At 59.9% G+C, this 16,887-nt stretch overlaps 1 protein-coding gene across 2 annotated transcripts in view; it reads right to left on the reverse strand.

Annotated features, from left to right (window-relative positions):
* Positions 1–4,443: 4,443 nt before the first annotated feature.
* Positions 4,444–16,887, reverse strand: part of LPCAT1 (lysophosphatidylcholine acyltransferase 1) — a 44,074-nt gene continuing 31,630 nt past the window's right edge. For both annotated transcript variants that reach the window (XM_059173584.1, XM_059173586.1), the window contains exons 8-14: positions 16,579–16,633; positions 14,291–14,373; positions 11,185–11,310; positions 10,465–10,618; positions 9,365–9,463; positions 7,712–7,850; positions 4,444–6,275 (exon numbers count right to left, since the gene is read on the reverse strand). In XM_059173584.1, the coding sequence (XP_059029567.1) occupies positions 6,091–6,275; positions 7,712–7,850; positions 9,365–9,463; positions 10,465–10,618; positions 11,185–11,310; positions 14,291–14,373; positions 16,579–16,633 (841 nt within the window). In that variant the 3' untranslated portion in view covers positions 4,444–6,090. The remainder of the gene's footprint in view (positions 6,276–7,711; positions 7,851–9,364; positions 9,464–10,464; positions 10,619–11,184; positions 11,311–14,290; positions 14,374–16,578; positions 16,634–16,887) is intronic.

Here is a 16,887-nt window from a genome sequence, read left to right on the forward strand (position 1 = left end):
TTGCCCTGTGGGGTGCTGGATAATGTGACATTCCTGAGAATGAATATTCTGGAACTTTGTTTGGGGCTACAGGTAAGTAACTTGTAAACCATCTGGTCATTCTTCCAGGTCTTGCTTTTAAGCTTCGTTTGGTTGGATCAGAGCAGTGTTTGGGCCAGGGCGAGGATTTCTCATTGCTGAGGCAAATCCCACTGGAGTTTTCCACCTAATGGCCGGTCCTGGGGGGGAGGGTCAACCCAGTCTCGGTTTCTCCTGCCTGACTAGAAGCAAAATTGTGGACTCATTAACTTCCATTAAGTTTGAAAGAATTAATCAGAACCTAACCAGCTCTGGCTGTGCTCCTGGGTGGACACCTGGTCCCTGGTGCAGTCTGCTGGGCCGGGGCGCTCAGCCCTGCTCCTGCAACGCGGGCAGAATTCATGTTGTGCAGCTCCATTTTGATGAGGACACGCACTGAGTATGATTTCAATATTTTGAAGTTTACAGAGATGTACTCTCTAGCCGAGGGTGTAGTCTGTTTTGTCAACTGCTTTGTGTGCCCTTGAAAGAGCAATTAAGTCAATTTGGTAAATGGGGTTGTTCAAATTTTCTACGTAATTATGTTTCTCCCCCTGCTGCTTCTATCGATTACCGAGAGAGCTGTGTTAGAATCCCCACTTGGATTTGCCGATTTGTTTATCTCTCCTTTTAATGCTGTCTGCGCTGGCTACAGCTATTGGAGCCGTGTCATTGGTACGCGTGCATGTACCTTTGGGGCTGTGGTATCTTCTGGCTGAACGGAGCCCTGGGTGGTCGTGCAGGGGAATCCCCTCGTCTCTGTGTTCACTGGGTGGCTGGCGGACATCCGTCTCAGTCTGCTGACCTTACGGTCCTGTCGGCCTGGTCTGGATCACTCCCATTTAAAACACTTTCAGTGTGCCTTTAAATCACATGGAGGTAGTTGTCTAAAGAGAATTGGACTGCCAGCTGATTGAGGGGTTTTTAGGCTCCATCTGATGTAATTACTAGTATGGTTGGACGGAAACGTACCACGTGCTGTTTGTTTTCTGTGTTGTCTGTCCTTTGTTCTTTTTCCTCAGTTTCCTGCCTAGTCAGGATAAATTATTATTTAAAAAAAAAATCTTGTTTCCTTTCTCCCACTGGCTTCTTAGTTGCATGTCTTTCTTTTTTTGGGGGGGGGGGCTTACAATATCCCCGTACTGTGGTCTGTCTTCACACCCTCACGACCCTCACGCGCAGCCCGTTTCCGCGTGCGCACCATTCTCATCTTTGCTCGGGGATAATCTTCCCTTTTCCTCTGGCTGCTTGTAAGGCGGCTCTTTATAAGCGGCTCTCAGAGTCTATGTTTTTAAAATAAAGCGCCTTGGTGTATTTTTCTTACCGTTATTTTGCTTGTGGCTTACTGAGTTTCTTGGATGTCTGAGTATAGATTTGGAAACATTCTGGCCGTTATTTTGTCAAGTCACTGCTTTTGGCCTGACTTGGGTTTTCTGGGACTCAGTCGCATGTGGGAGGACACGGAGGGTCTCTCTTGGTCGGCTCTCCCGCTTCTTCACCGGGAGCGCACACACCGCGGGGCACTGTCCCCGAGTGTCTGGTCTCTGGGACCCGGTCCAGGGCATGGTGTAGGGCTCCAGGGCAGCCTCCCGCTCTCCCAGCCAGCGCGGCGTGGACAGTGCCCAGAGCGGGGCTGGCAGGGGGCTGGGCTGTAGCACGGGTCAACGACCCAGGAACTCGGCAGCCTGAGGCAGTTGCACCGGCTTCCCCCTTGACAGAGGCAGGTCCGGGATGGAGCCCCCCCGCGTGGTGCTGTCCCTGGGCCTGGGGACGCTGCTGCTGGAGCCTCCCTCACTGAAGGGGGATGCGTCCTCGTTTTAATACGCTTATTCCGGAGACGGATCTGCCTTCTCTGCCCCCCGGCGGCTCTGCTGGCACCATCTGCGGACTTAATGAGGGCCTTTCTTCCCCGCTGCCCATCGGGAGTGACACAGCCACGGGCTGCACTTGGCTGGAGGACGCCGGCACGTGAACCCACTGCTCTGGCCAAGCTCCCCGCCCGCCCCAAGCAGCTGGCCGCGCCGGAGGAAGGACCCGGGAAGCTGCCACCTGGGACAGCACCTGGAACGTGGAGCGTGGCCTAGGCGGTGGTGCCCACGACAGGCGGGCTGTGCTCTGGGCCGTGGGCCGACATGGGGGCTGTCCACAGCGCAGCCCACGCCTGTGACACGGGCAGGGACGGCCCATCTGACAGCTGGTAGTTACTGGGGGCGGCGTGTGCTGCTTTCTCTTGAGGACCTTCCTCGGCTTCCTGACAGTCCCTCCTCCGTGGGACTGAGCTCCAGTTGCCGTGTGGGTCTGGCCGGTGAGCCCGTAGCAGGGCCGAGGTGCTTCGTGTCTGGGGAGCTGTAGCCCCACACGGGGGTCACTGCCCCCTCCCTGTGCTGTCCGCCTGGCGGAGTCCCCGGGGGAGGCCCTGCTCTCAGGCCGGCGAGCGGCCCGCCCTCCAAGAGGTGAGCAGCGCGTGTCCCTGCTGTCCCTGTGTCTGGCAGCTCACCGTCCTCACCAAGCGCATTCTTGGCAACTTGGGGCTGTTTCGTTTTAAGATCGTGGTTCCCAGGGATGGACCCCTGGGCTCTACGCCCTGCTCTGAAGCTCAGATGGTCACAGCTGTTTGGGGCCGCCCCTGCTGCAGACCCTCCAGGACGTGGGGAGTTGACAGGTGCAGGACATGTTGCTCTTCTCTCTCTGGAGCCCCGAGGGTCCTCTGGGCACTTTCAGCGCTAAGATCGTGGCTAATAAAGACTCCGCATTCTCTGGAGGGAAAACCCTCCACCAGGTGGAGAACCTTCACTTTCTGAGGAACTGGCGGCCGCCGAGGACACGTGCCGCTGAGGACATGTGCCGAGGGGCGGGGGAGGGAGATTGTAAGCAGTGGTCCCAACCCTGTAAACAGGTACAAGGCCAGGCTGGTGCCAAGCACAGGGACGACTTCCTGGCCTGCTGTGTGCGTGTGCGTGCGTGTGCGTGCGCACGAGAGAGCGCACACTGGTGGCCGACCGCTCACCCACCTTCCCCCGCCTCGGCCTCCCCCGTATTTTGTGCAGGAATATTAGTAGTGTTGACTGGTGAACCTGTGACTCTCTCCGGAGGGTTACGTGACGGCAGCACGAGCGCTGTCCAAGGACGGCCGTGAGGACTGTGAGATGGTACGTTTTTGGGGAGAAGCTAAAAGTGTCCGCTTGTGTAGTAAGCATTCCCTTGCATTAGGAGAAGCACCCATTGGACGTCAGTCACACGGCCTCAGAGGGCAGGAGCCCAGGGAGAGGACGGGCAGTGCCCACCCCCACATTCAAAGCCCTGCTCCGCGAGCCAAGGCCTGGGGTCAGACGCACTCCTACCGGTGGCCCCCAGGGCCCAGGCTGGACCAGCGTGGTCGGGCGGGCCCCCCGGCTGGGGCCTGGCAGTGGGGAGGCAGCGGTGCCTCTTCTGCTTCCTGTCTCTGAAGGAATCCCCAGGAGCTCCCTCCTCCCGCGGCACACATCCTGCTCAAGCCTGTTCCCACGGGGTGCGGCACGCCAAGCGTGTGCAGAAGTCGCTGGGGGCGTGCACGGGCCACGTCACCCGCGGTGTGCTGTGCCTGGAGCCGGCGGCGGTTGCTCCCACCCCTGCTGGGGAGTGGGTCCAGCCCAGAACGTCCCTGCCATCGTGGGGGCGATGCCCCTTTATATTAAACAGGGCAAATACGAGCAAAGAGAAGTACAACCCGCTGAGTCCCAGCGGGACGCGTGCCCGGGCGCCCTCCTCGGACCCGCCGGGGCAGAACGGTGCGGTCCCTGGTGCACGTGGGGCTGAGCGGGACCGGCATGTCGCCGTGGAGCCCTAACCCCCCCTTCCTTTAGTTTCGGAGGCCGTAATGCTTGGGCCCTATTTCCTTTAATTCTAAGCCCTTCACTGCCTGGAGCAGAGAACCGAGTGGGAGATCCCGTCTTGTTCTGGCTTCACAAAGCGCGTTTACGGCTTTCGCTAGAGGGACTCTGGAGACCAGCCCAGCGCTGCGGCAGACGGCCGCCGCGCCGCTGCCTCCCAGTGCCGGCCACCGACCCGAGGAGGCTGCACTGCTCCGGGCCTGCCTCTGGGATCAAGGAAGACTTTCCTACAGAATCTCAATTCCTGTGTTTTCCAAACACGCTGCGCGACTTGCCGAGAAACCCCACCTTGGGGTTTTCTGCCACAGCCCAAGACACGTCTGCTGTTGTCTTTCTTTTCTTTTTGATTTTCTAAGTAGGCAGCCCACTCCGTAGGGAGCCCAGCGTGGGGCTGAGCTCATGACCCTGCGGTCAAAACGGGCTGAGGTCGAGTCGTGGTGCTTCCTGGACTGAGCCGCCCAGGCGCCCCTGCTGTTGTCTCGCGAATTAAAAGCCACGCACAAAACAAACTACGTCGTCAGGTGGGTGAGACTGCATTTTATTCATTCCATGGAAAATCCGGAGGACCCCAGTCCTCCTGGGGCCTCTTCCGTCCGCACCTCCCACCGAAGGCATGGACTCCCAAGCCAGGCACACGCACGGTCCGGGACGCCGCGGACGCCCAGCAGCCGTGGGGAAGGAATCGGGAGGAACAAACGTCCATCCTGGATCTGCTCTCAGAGACTCTTCCTGAACGCTCGGCGGCGCCTCATTCAAAAAGCCCTTCATGTGCAGACCCGGGGTGCGGAGGCCGCGTGGGGGTCCCCACCCGTGGAGTATCTTCGTTTGTTTGCCTCCTTCATGGTCCCTTGGACGTTCCTCTTCTAAGAATGAATTTCTGTGCCTCCTGCAGCTACGAGCTGGCGACTGTGCGTCAGGGGGGCCGCGTGTGCGGGGGGGGGAGTGTGCGCCCGCACGTGCGCCCGGGGAAGCCCGCGAGCGTGTTTTCTGGTGGCCCTGGTGGTCACGTTCTACGGAGACACCCAAATACAAAATCCAATTCGTTTAGAAATTCAAAAGGACTTTTTCCCCCAAGCAAACCTGGAGGCTTTGCTTCAGACCCAGCTAGAGGCCGTGGTCTCGTGTGCTTGAAGAGGGGGCGTCTGTGGCGGGCTGGGCCGGGGTGGGGAAGGCCCTCCAATCGCGCGTGCGGAGGCCCTGCTCCTCGCCCTGACTCAGGCGCAGGTCCTGGCGCCTTCCCGGACGCCAGGTGGGGGCCGCGGTTGGGACGCAGGAGGGGCACGGATGGGCCGCCGGGCTGGTGTCTGCGGGGAGTCCCCTGCCAGGACCCGCCTCCCACCAGCACCCGCCGGTCGCCCCAGCCGGGCCGGGGGCCGCGACCTGCGACGCCCCCACCTCACCGACCGCCCATGTTTCGGCCAGAGCCGGGCCGCAGGGACGCGGACAACCTGACGTTAAACAAACACCAAGCTGGTGACGTCTATAAAAAAGAGGGGGTTTGAACGGGATTAAAGAAGCAGAAAAGGCGTCTGGGCCGGGGGCGTGCGGCGGAGCCAGACGCTGGAATGTACCTGGTCGAGAGAGGCCACGGAGTGATTTAAGTCAAAGCCCCAGACAGCCTCGGGTTCTATCAAAAAAGGGCCCATAAATAAATATCCTCTGGCCCTCAAAGGAAAAATGAAGTAGAAAACAATTTTTTCTTCTTTTTTTAAAAATGCTGAATGCTTCCTGAAGTATCTAAATGAAGTTTAGAAAATACTCATGAGTTCTCACAAATATAGAAATGTTTAAAAATCAGACAGGGCCCTGTCTCGCTGCGACCCCACAGAGGCTGGCAGAGGATTTGTGCTGGAATCAAAATGCACGTGACACGTCTTGGTCTCTCGCGTGTCGCGTGTGCATGTGGAGGCCCGTCCACCTGTGCGAGCCCCCGGCACAGACTCCGACAGGGATGTGAGGAAAGACCACGGTGGCAAGTGACCCGGGGCAGTGCAGGGGACTCAGCCACAGCTGGCGCCACGGGAGGGACAGCGTCCCGGGGCCCACAGCCCCGTCCCTACACAGCTCTCCGCGGAGGACCAGGGTCAGAACGACCCCGGCTGTCATGGAACTCGGGCCGAGGCCGGCACACGCACAGAGCCGCATCCCTCCAGAACCTTCTGTCCTAGTCCAGTTTCTCACGGAAAGGTTTCCTTCCAAAGTCCGAGTTTTCGGGGCTGAAGTCGGTGCAGAAGCCATTAGGGGTTGGAGCAAGCGGTGTCTGTGCGCTGCCGTCTGAGTGTGTCTGCTTGGGGTATAGGTACTCCTCTGCGAAGTTGGGGAACATTTCTGCAAAACTGCAGAAATCCGCTGGAAAAAGAGGTACTGGGTGAGCTGGGGGCAAACACCTGGACTCGGGGGCTCCCGTCTCTGGGCCTGCAGGCACCCCCACCTCACACCCTTCTGTCCGGGCTGGAACCCACGCCCTCCGAGGGGAGGGGGAGGCGGAGGGGCGAGGAGAGAAGTGGGGGGTGGGGAGAGGGGCAGGAGGGAGGGGCAGGAGGTCCTCCCGTTTTCTCGGCTGCTCATCAGAGCGCGAGTGGCTCAGGGCTCTCGGCTATGCCCGTTCGGGGGAAAATCAACAGAAGCAGGCTTTGGAACCCTGCAGTGTGCTCTGGGAAGGAAGACGCTGCTCAGCAGGGCGTCTGGTTTGGGGACAGGACGGAGCGTCCATGTGAGGACCTGATCTCGGCACGGGAAGCGCTGTCGAGGGACACGGCCGTGTTCCGGAGAGACCAGGCGCGCGCCCGGAGGGACAGGGCCACCGTCCGTGCTGGTCACAGGGCTGAGCAGGTCTGAGGCCGTGCCTCTCCCAACAGCCCTGGGACCCAGTCCTGGGGTGGACGGTGCCCTCCAAGAGCACGGGGACACTCACAGGCCTGGGTGTGGGAGACTACGGAACCCAGGGAAAACCACCCGCACTCCTCTGGGGGACACTGAAGGACTTACTGGGACACGTCTGAGCTGGTCAGCACTCACTGTGAACAGCCCCTCCCCAGCCCACCACCGGAGAGCGCTGGGAAGCACAATCTACTCGAGCAGGTGGACACACACACACACACACACACATGCTCTAAATCAACACACACCCGTGTCTGACATTTGGTTGCAATTTTAAAGACACGTCCAAACAAGACATGGACATGACCTTTCCTGAGCAAATGTCTCCTCTTTTTCAGCGAAAATACATTCGTTTCCAAACATGTGCATGGGCGGCCGCTCAGCAGGGCCACCTTCCGTGCACTCAACCGCCCGACCCCTTTCCCTCAGCCTACAAGTGGGTTTCAGGTCTGAGTCCCCGAGGACGTTAGCTGTCCCAATTTGCGTGGCTAACAGTGACAAGCCCCCTGCCCCCCAACCCACGAGGACATGCCAGCAGTGGGTGGCCTTGAGGGACAGGCTCTTGCTTCCACGGGGGACTGAGACCACGGACCCCTGTGGGCTGTCACGGCCCGGCCTCAGCCCACACCGCCTGCAGCCCCCGGGGAGGGCATGGATCTGGGGCTCCCAGCGTGGGCTTTGGCTCTGGCTCTATCCATCCCCTGTGCAACTCAGACTCCAGACCCCCTAACCTGCCCCTGCCAGGCCTGGGGACGACCCCTCCTCCTGGGAATTCCCCGTTGCACAGGAGAGCACGGCCCTGGTGAGCACGCGCGGGCGTCGCTCCCACTGTGTCCCTGTGCCCCACCCCCAGGCACACCCCTGCACAACGGGTCCCTCCTCCCCCTGGCCCCGGGGCCACTCACCAAATGTGATCTGCCCCGTCCCCTCCTGGTCAATGGCCTGGAAGAGGTTGGTCACGCTGAGCTCTGCCACCCCTAGGGCAGTCTTGAGGATGCTGGACAGGGCGGCCTCGTCGATGTGGCCGTCCCGTGACCCGTACATCTGCCGGCAGAGACTGGCGTCACCCCATAACCCCCAACCATGCAGGCATCCCGCTGCTTCTGCTCACGGGGTTCCCAGCACTCGTGTAGGCCCGACCCCGCTGGCTGGGAAGAGCCAGGGCTCCGCTGACTCCCAGATCCCCACGGGGCACCGAGCTCTGAGCACACGACCCACGCTCCCACTAGAGGGCACTCCAGGCAGTGGCGTGTGTTTCGTGGGGTCAGGGACGGAGCCCGCACCCTGGGCTCCCTGCCACATGTGGGCACTCATGGGCTTTTGCTCAATGACACGAACGAGCCACCACCTTCCTTGGCTGGCCCATGGACCCAGCAAAGAGTGACCGAGAACGAGGCCCTGAAAGGTTGGTGTGTGCTGTGAGCCTCAGTGTGGGTCCTGCAGGGAGAGGCTATCCGCCCCGTCAGGCAGGCCCAGCAACGTGGGTCTGGGGGGGTCACCCTCTCCCCGGCCCCCTCCTCCTTCTGCAGCCCAGTACGCCTGCCCCTCCAGTGGGAGCTTCGGCGGACACTGCCCGGAAAACGGTCTGCTCCGAGTTGGGAGAGATGAGGGGAGCCTGGCCACTGTTCCCAGACCAGACTCTATAAGCCGACAGCAGAGAAGCTGCCGGGTAGGGTCTGTCAGAACGGGCTGTGCTGAAGGCAGGAGCCGCAGAGCGGCCATAAGCCAGGCGCAGGCCCAGGGCCCTCAGAGCCAGCCTGCTCGGGCTGGAGGAGGCAGGTCACGTCTTTCTAGACAGGAGCCACCAAATATCAGTGTCACCCAGTTAATTCTCACGATGTGATCCACAGAAGGCACTGTGCACCAACGGGGTTTCCCAGCAATGCTCTGGGGAGGGTCTGCTGGATCTTGGATTCTCTAAGCAGCGAGAGATAAGCAGCTGCCTGGCTTATACATCAGGTTCTCATAAGTCTGGCTACTGGGAGTTGCACCTGTAAGAGCTACCCATTCTGAGACCCTGACAGAACTGTGTTCCGGGTAAGTAAAGCCAGCGTGGCACTATCCTAGCTGACACTGTCCTCGTGAACCAGGAGAATCTGTAGGTGAGCAGGGACCCCCATATGAGTGTTCCGAGACTCCCACACCCCCTGCAGCAGGGATGAATGGCTGGGCTCTAGAAAGGCAGCTCCTTTGCACCCTAAGTCAGTGGGCTGATGAAAAGGTCATGTTGGGGGACCTGAGAGGTGGGGGCCTGCCCAGGATGGCTGCGTTACGGCACTGGGGGTGGGGCACCCGCCGGCCCTGTCCAGGACTGCTGGAACTCACGAGGACCAGGCCCCGTGCCCTTCTTAACAGCGTGGGGTACAGACTGCAGGCAGAACTGGTTTTGCAGAGGTTTGGGGGCATTTGTGCAAATGACAGCAGATACGAGCTTCCGCGGAAATGGTGGTCGGGCACGGGCAAGTCCGCCCATGCAGGACGGGGCCGTAAGAATGCAGCACAGGCCTGATGTGACCTGCGTCTCATTGTCCCTACAAGCTGAACTCCCGTAAACTTACCTTGAATGCCAGCTGGATGGTGTCCAGAGTCCGGGCCGGCCGGCAGACGACAGACAGAGCGACCACGTACTCCCGAGGGTCCATCCTGCCTTCTCCACTCTGGGGACGAGACATGCCCTCAGGGGGGAGCTGGGCCCCTCCCACGGGTCAGGGAGCCGGGCTTGAACACGGACGCCGGATCTTATCTGCCTCCACCGAACAAGTATTTTTGGAAGAACATTCATAACCCACTGGCTTCGCGAGGGGCCACACCACACACCTTCTTTAGGCCACTGTGATCAAGTTTCAGAGCCCGCGAGTCTGACACACGAAGCTTACAAAAGCTCACGCCACACGATGGCCGTCACTGGCTAAGGTTTTCCTTTGAGGAAAACACACGCACACAGCAAGCAGCACACTCGCGTTCTGAGGACCTGGTGGCCTGTGGCAGAGCGGCGGGCCCCCAGCTGCGACGTGAGGACACCCGGCGCCTGGCCCACTGGACGCTCACTGAGTGCCACGCAGCAGGTCCTCAGTGACCCTGGGGTCACCATGGGACAGGCTGCTGCTTCGAACAAGCAGGCCGCTGCAGGGAGTGGGACAAGCCAGGGGCCGGCGCTGGGGCAGAGGGAGGCTCCCGGCGCAGTCTCCCACCACCCAGGGCCTGAAAGGCCACCCACGTCCAGGGCTGTACTGGCAAACATGGACCCCCGGTCCAGACACGACGGGTGACTGGATGGAGCGCTGCATGGGGACAGTCCTCATGCACCGTGGGGAAGGCCGAGGGTCACCCTGTGTGCTGATCGTCGGGAGAGAGGCCCCCCATCCAGAAATTCTGGATTTCTGGAGGAGGGAACATGGTTTGATATTTTTAGGCTTTTTAGAGATCCCATTTAAAACCCCAAACTACAGGTTTATCAGCAAATGTTAACTTAAGTGACGAACTTCTACGTGCATTTTGAACCACGGGAGAAAACATCCAAGCGACAGGCTGTGCTGGTCAGGGCAAGGGGGAGCCGTTCCCTCTACTTCTAAACCCCAGGCCACGCTTCTACTAAAACAGTACATGTTGGGAAGCTGGAGGTTTTGCCAGGAGACCCCTCCCAGGGCCATGGCCCCACCTCATCAAACAGGGAGAACATGTCCTCCAGCGTGTCCGAGACCGGGACGCCCAGGTACTCGGCGAACTCGGGGAGGCCCATCTGTCCTCCCCTGTGTGTCCTGGCGCTTTCAGAATATCTGGCCAGATCTTTTTCAAGCGCTTCTGGCTTTAACCTACATACAAAAAAAAGGAAAGTTTTTTCATTAAAATTACAGAATGCTGCAAAATAGGACATTTACTGTAATAAGACTCAACAAAACATGAGAATTACTGCTACAACGGGCAGTGGGGTCATTTTCGGCAGAAGGTGTTCTAATAGTTTGAAGGCACAGCACGGATCCCACCTCAGCGTCTCCGCGGGAGGGACGGACGCCTCTCGGGTAGGGTGGGTGGAACCATCCACGGGGAGCCCCGTGCTGAGCCCTGAGGGTTTCCAGACACCTCGAGGTGGACGGACGCGGATACTGGGAAAGCACCCGCAAACCCTGAGCACAGGCACTTCTATCTGCTTGAAGGCCCAGCAGGCCCTCAGCGCCCTCGGCGACCTCCAGCTTGGTCACCAACAACGGCAGGGGAGGGAGGGCCTGCTAGAAGTTTCCGGGAGCCTCCTGTCTTAGAAAAAGTATCTCAGCAGTGCTCCTCAGAACTCTCCCCGTTCCTGAGCGAGCCCCGCTAGTGCTGCCAGAGAAGCCACCGCGTGCGAGGGAGGGGCTCAGGGGAGATAAGGCGCCGCACTCACCCCAGGCGCCTCACCAGCCTGGCGAATTCGAGAAGGCAGGTGTCCGCGGGAAGCCGGAGCTGTCCTTCCGCCAGGGCCAGCTGGCAGTCCTCAAATGTGTAGTCGGTTACGGAGATGCCCAGGGCCCTGCGAAGAGGGGAGGGCCCCGCGGTCAAGCAGCCCCAGGGCAGCAGAGCGAGGACGGCGGCCCAGGGTGACCACAGGACAGCGAGTGCATCGAAGGACCAGGGGCCCCCCTTCCCCGGCCCCGCCCCTCGGGGCTCCCAACCAGGTCCGTGCTGCAGTGGCGCCCACCGCACGTCCCACCGAGACCCCTGCGCCCGAGCACACTGTGGCTGCCGTGTGAGGACGTGCAGCTGGGGTCTGCCGCCCCGCCCTCTGGGGCCCGCGAGGCTTGTCTGCAAGTCACGCTTTTGCTGAGGTATCTGCGCACTAATTTGGTGTCTCTGCAAAACTTGTTTTAGTTAAACAAGAAAAAACTGCTAGGAACACAGGTGGTGCCCAGGGCGGACGTGCAGACCGTGGGAAGAGCAGGCTTCCCAAGAGCGCGTGAGGCCTGTGTGGGGCCGCAGTCGGAGCGCATCAGCTCCGCTCCGGAAAGCCCCGGTGAGTCGGCGGCGCTCAGGGCGCGGAAGGCTCCGGGGAACGGGCGGAGCTGTCCAGCATCAGAACGAAGCCGACATTGGCAACTCTGAAAAACCGGACTAAAGCACACGAGCGTGAAGATGTCTGCCGAGCCGGTGACCCGTTCTCGAGCCTGGGCTGGGGGCTTGCCATGCAGCCATGAGCAGCGCTCTGTCCCTTCGGATCCTGCGGACACAGCAAGGCTGTCTCCAGCCACTCCGGCAGAGCAAGCCCCAGGAGATGGCAGGAGCCCTCGCCATGGCCTGTGTCCTGCAAGATAAAGCTGGGAAGGCCTTGTGGGAGGGACACCCTGAAAACTTGCCCTGGGTCGGGACGTGTGGAGGACAGCCTTGATCTCCCCAAGCCGTCCGCAGACAGGAAAAGCCATCTCCCCTGTCCACTCCCACGTGTCCCTCCCCAGGAGGGCACATCTGGGCGGGGCCTGTGCAGGACAGAAAGACGGCAAGGAACCTGGGGCCGGTGGTGGGGGGAGGGACAGGGGCCCAAGCTGGGGCTCCAGCCCAGGCACTTGCCCCAGAGCCCTGTGGGACCAGAGTTCTCGCGCAAGCCCACAAAAGCCCCCACCCCACAGATGCCTGTGCCGGGAGCACTGGGCAGTGAGTAGCCTGAATGCTGACGTGCACAGAAAGACAGCGTTTCAAGTTCACATGTGGCACTAAATATGACCCCAAAGTCCACTTATGTAGAGCCTGGGGCGCCCCAAGAGGTTAGCCATCACTGCGGTTTCCACCTTGCTAGGAAGCAAGTGTGCAGCAGGTGCCTTCAAGGGCACCACGCCACCCGCTGTCTCATTCGGAAGTGCAACTCGTCTTACAAGTGATGGGGGTCACCTTCATAAGGGCTGGACGTGTCCCCAAGTCAGAGCTCAGCCCTTCTAAAGAACGGCATCAGATTTCAGGGAAAATGACCTTCTATTACAGGAAACACAATGGTAGAACATTTGCCAAGTATTTAAAACTAAGCGCCGTCCCCCAAAACTGAATGGGCTTTTAATCATGACCATCTACGACGACACCGTGCCATTGGGGCTAGCAGACGGGCTTTGAAGTCCTTCTCCGGCTAGTCCAGTCCCACTCGGCAAACTGAGGTATCATCGTGTGGGGACAGAAGCCAGGATGACCAGGAGTGCCTCGGGTCATCCCGTGAGGACGCTCGGCGGGTCCCAGGCTGTTCTCGGTGGTCTCAGGGCCAGGAAGGTGACAACCCACTTCCCTGTTTATGGGTTCTCCCGTGGCTGTGGGGCAGGGGGCTGCCCTGTGGCCAATGGGCCCTTTTCCATTCGATGTGGGGCGCTTTCCCTCCACGAGGAGAGCGTCTGTGACGTAATTACTGTTAAACGTTATTAGCTGGTTTATCTGAAGGACTAAAGTTTACCCCCAACCTGTCAAGCCTTTGACTCTGTGGAGACGATATCCTTGTCGAGGGGTTGAACACCTTGGCTTCCCCTGAACTGAGAGTTGAGGGCATCCTGATGGCCGACTGCCCCCCACGCATCCCAGTGTGGGGTTCTGAGAGCAAGTGGGCAGTGAAGTCCAGCGAGTGGGCACCTGAGGAGGCTGGGGTGTCCCACGGGCCTGTGTCCCCAGCGCCAGCCTTCCTGAGGGGCGTGTGGACCGTGTGTGCCTACCCCGCGGAGCTTTAACTCCCGCATGCTGAGCCTGTGACTTGGTCTGGTACGGCCGCACAGAACACGGGAGCGCGGGGGTTCTGATGCGCACACAGTGGGGCAGGGGGCTTACCTCCCACCTCGGTCACAACTGCTCAGCCACGGCGCTGGGAAAACCCCTCCAGCCTGCCACAGGGGACGCCCCCGGAGCCGCTGAGACCCCCTCCCAGAACCACGGTGGCCCAACACAGAGGCGGCCCCTGCTGCCCGGGAGCAGGCGAGAGAGAGGCCGGGACACGGTGGGCGAGGCTGTGCGGGCCGCAGGCTGACGTCCCCTCATCCAAGACAGCTGGGGACGGTGCAGACTTGGGAAGCGAGAGACTTGTGGAGCGAGCGCCTCTCACTGGGGAGATGAGGCGTCTAGTTCCTGCGCCGCACGTGGCAAGCCTGACGGAGGTCCTGCAGGCCCCGCAGGCGCCCCCCGGGCACTCGAAGCTGGGAAGGAGAGCCCGCGGGCCGCCCGCTGTGGCTGCCTGCCTCCCCGGGGCGCACACACCCGGCGCCGGGGCGGCTGGTTCCGACCCATGCAGGTGAAACTGAGCGAGTTTAGCCACGAAGACGCAGACCCCGTGTGCGACACAGCAGGGACCCGGGAACCTGGTAGCCGACACAGCCTCCGGCCCGTGTGCGGTAGGCCCCTACTCGCTTCCACTGAGACCCGCTCTCGGAGGGCTACTGAGCGCGTCTGGGCCAGGCTAAGGAGGAACGGGCCGGTGAACGGCTCCCTGACACTCCGAGGGTTCCCGGGGACGCCGTGGACTCGAGCTCTGACCCGGCGGGAAGGGGCACACTCACTCGGCCATGACGCGCCGCACGTTGCTGGCGTACAGCGCGGGGTCCTTCTTCTCCTCCTCCGATGGGCTGTACACAGGCAGGAACTGAGCACAGAGAAGGCTGCGTTACTCCAGTGCGTGTCCCAGGCCCGCCACGGCGCGCTCACGGGTCGGACGCAAAGAAGGTGTGTCAAAGCAGCTTCCGCGAGAACCGCCCTCAAAACGGCCACGGCGCACGGGTGAACGCACCCAGGCGCACGCGTCCACGCATGCAAACATGACCACGATGCCGCGGGGGCGCCTGGCCCCCGGGGACAGAAGCTCGTGTGCGCACTCGGTTCTAACATCACATCCCGGTGTGGGTAAGCTTCCTTCGGACGCTAAAGAACTATGTGTATGCTCCCCTTTCCAGAAGTCTCTGCTTGTGCTGGGGGATAACACAACACACTGCGTCCACGTGGAAGAGGCGATGGGATCCGGTGTCCCCTGCCTCTTGAGAGGATCACAAACTGCCCGGGGAACGTGCATCTTGCACGAGTGACCCTGCCCCGTCAGTACGTCCCCCGCTCCGTGCGGACTCTGCTGGGCAGGGAGGAGACATCCCCGAGCGCTGCGTCCCTCCTGCAGACACTCAGCCCATCCCCCCGCACACGCTCTCCAGACGTCTGACCCCGCGGGGGCGTCCGGAAGCCTCGTCGGCTCCCGCCACGTGGTTTCAGCGTTCACCCCATTCACCCGCTCACAGGCCCCTGTGAGCACAGCACGAGGGGAGACACTTAGCGCAAGTTCAAAAACTCAGAGCTGCCTTTAAACTCTGAAAACTGTGAAGACACCTGGGCGGCTCAGTCGTTAAGCGTCCGCCTTCGGCTCAGGTCATAGTCCCAGGATCCCGGGATCGAGCCCCGCATCGGGCTCCCTGCTCAGCATGGAGCCTGCTTCTCCCTCTGCGGCTCACCCTGCTTGTGTCCCCTCTCTCACAAGTAAGTACAGAAATTCTTTAGGAAAGATAAAGAGCTCTGAGAACTGGAACGGGGCCTGACACAGAGAAGCACACGCGGAGGCCAGGACGCAGCCCACGTCATGTCCTGGCAGATGGCCAGCCCCCCTTGGACTCGGGCCAGGGACCTTTCTGCTCAGTGCGTTGTAATTAAGTAGCTTCTGCTATACTGAAAACACCTGGAAGCTGGCTGAAATCCAGGCTCACTTGTAAATTCAGTGCAATTCTGCAACTTTCATCAGAAGGTAGCAGATTGCCTCATCAAACCCTTCCTGTTGCATTTGGACTCCCCTGTCGGGGGCAGGGTAGCCACTGATTCCCCTTTTAAGGAAAGAAACTCTACTCCTCACCCACTTGGATCAAACGTACAGGCCGCACGAAGGTGGCTACTGACCGGAGCGGAGAGAAGGGGTGTCGTGACCTTGGGCCCTCCTGGGCTGAAAGCTGCAGGCAGGCTGCGGGATCTGACCACGGATCACACAGGACGACAGGATGACACATCTGTGTGATCTCTGTGATCCAGCAGTAAGAGTAGCAAGTAAAAATGCCACAAACATAACCCACTGCACGTGTGCCAATGTTAAACACCGTTAAGCTCCGTTAACCATGATAAAAGGGTCTAACTTCCTTGTCGATGTTTAAGAACCTATCTGATTCGTGCAAAATCCTGCAGGAGACACGATGTGACTGGTGAAAAGGCCAGGGAAGTGCGTCTGAGGAGCAAAGAGAAGTGGGAAGACCTCGGAGCAGGCCAGATGACGTACAGTACCGGACCGGTGCAGACCGCAACGTGACACTGCCAAAGCCGTGTCTGTGCGGACACCGACGCCCTTATCTCTAGAGATGCCAACATGACGCTGAATCTGCAGACGCTGGTCAAACCTCACAGGAAACAAAGGTCACAGTTGTCTTTGTCCAATGCAACACTGTATCCGCAGGGACAACGCAACACTGTATCCGCAGGGACAAGGCCATAGTATCCAAGGAGGAAGGGCTGAGTAACACTGTATCTGTTCTGACCACATGCCATGTTCCCTGCAGACACCAGCTAACCCCGCAGACACCAGCTAACCGCGCATCCACCAGAGCCGGCCGGTAGACCAGTGTATCACCTGGCTCGGTCTCCGACCTGCTCTGCACAGACCACACCAGAGGCCACCTCGTGCTGGCTGTGCGCAGACTGTGACCTCACACTACGTGACACTCCAGTTACAGACACCTCGATGCAACACTGCATCACGCCGCATCTGGACTCTGATGCTGAACCTTCACGAGCCCGAGCGTTAGGCTGTTGAATGCGCGTCTGTACAAACCTCGATTTCCACGCGATTGTGGAACTGACACAGTGTGAGCCACAGGGTCTCCAACCTTAAAAATGAACAAACAGATTTACAGCTTTGGTTAAAAGATTCTCAATGTCTTTTAATTAAATGACTTCAATTCTGGGGTTGCCTGGGTGGCTCAGTGGGTTAAAGCCTCTGCCTTTGGTTCAGGTCATGATCTCAGGGTCCTGGGATCGAGCCCCACATTGGGCTCTCTGCTCATCGGGGAGCCTGCCTCTCTGCCTACTTGTGATCTCTGTCAAAAAAAAAAAAAAAAATTAAAAAAAAAATAATGACTTC

Source organism: Mustela lutreola, chromosome 5 (genome assembly GCF_030435805.1).
Source record: "Mustela lutreola isolate mMusLut2 chromosome 5, mMusLut2.pri, whole genome shotgun sequence".
Lineage (NCBI taxonomy): Eukaryota > Metazoa > Chordata > Mammalia > Carnivora > Mustelidae > Mustela > Mustela lutreola.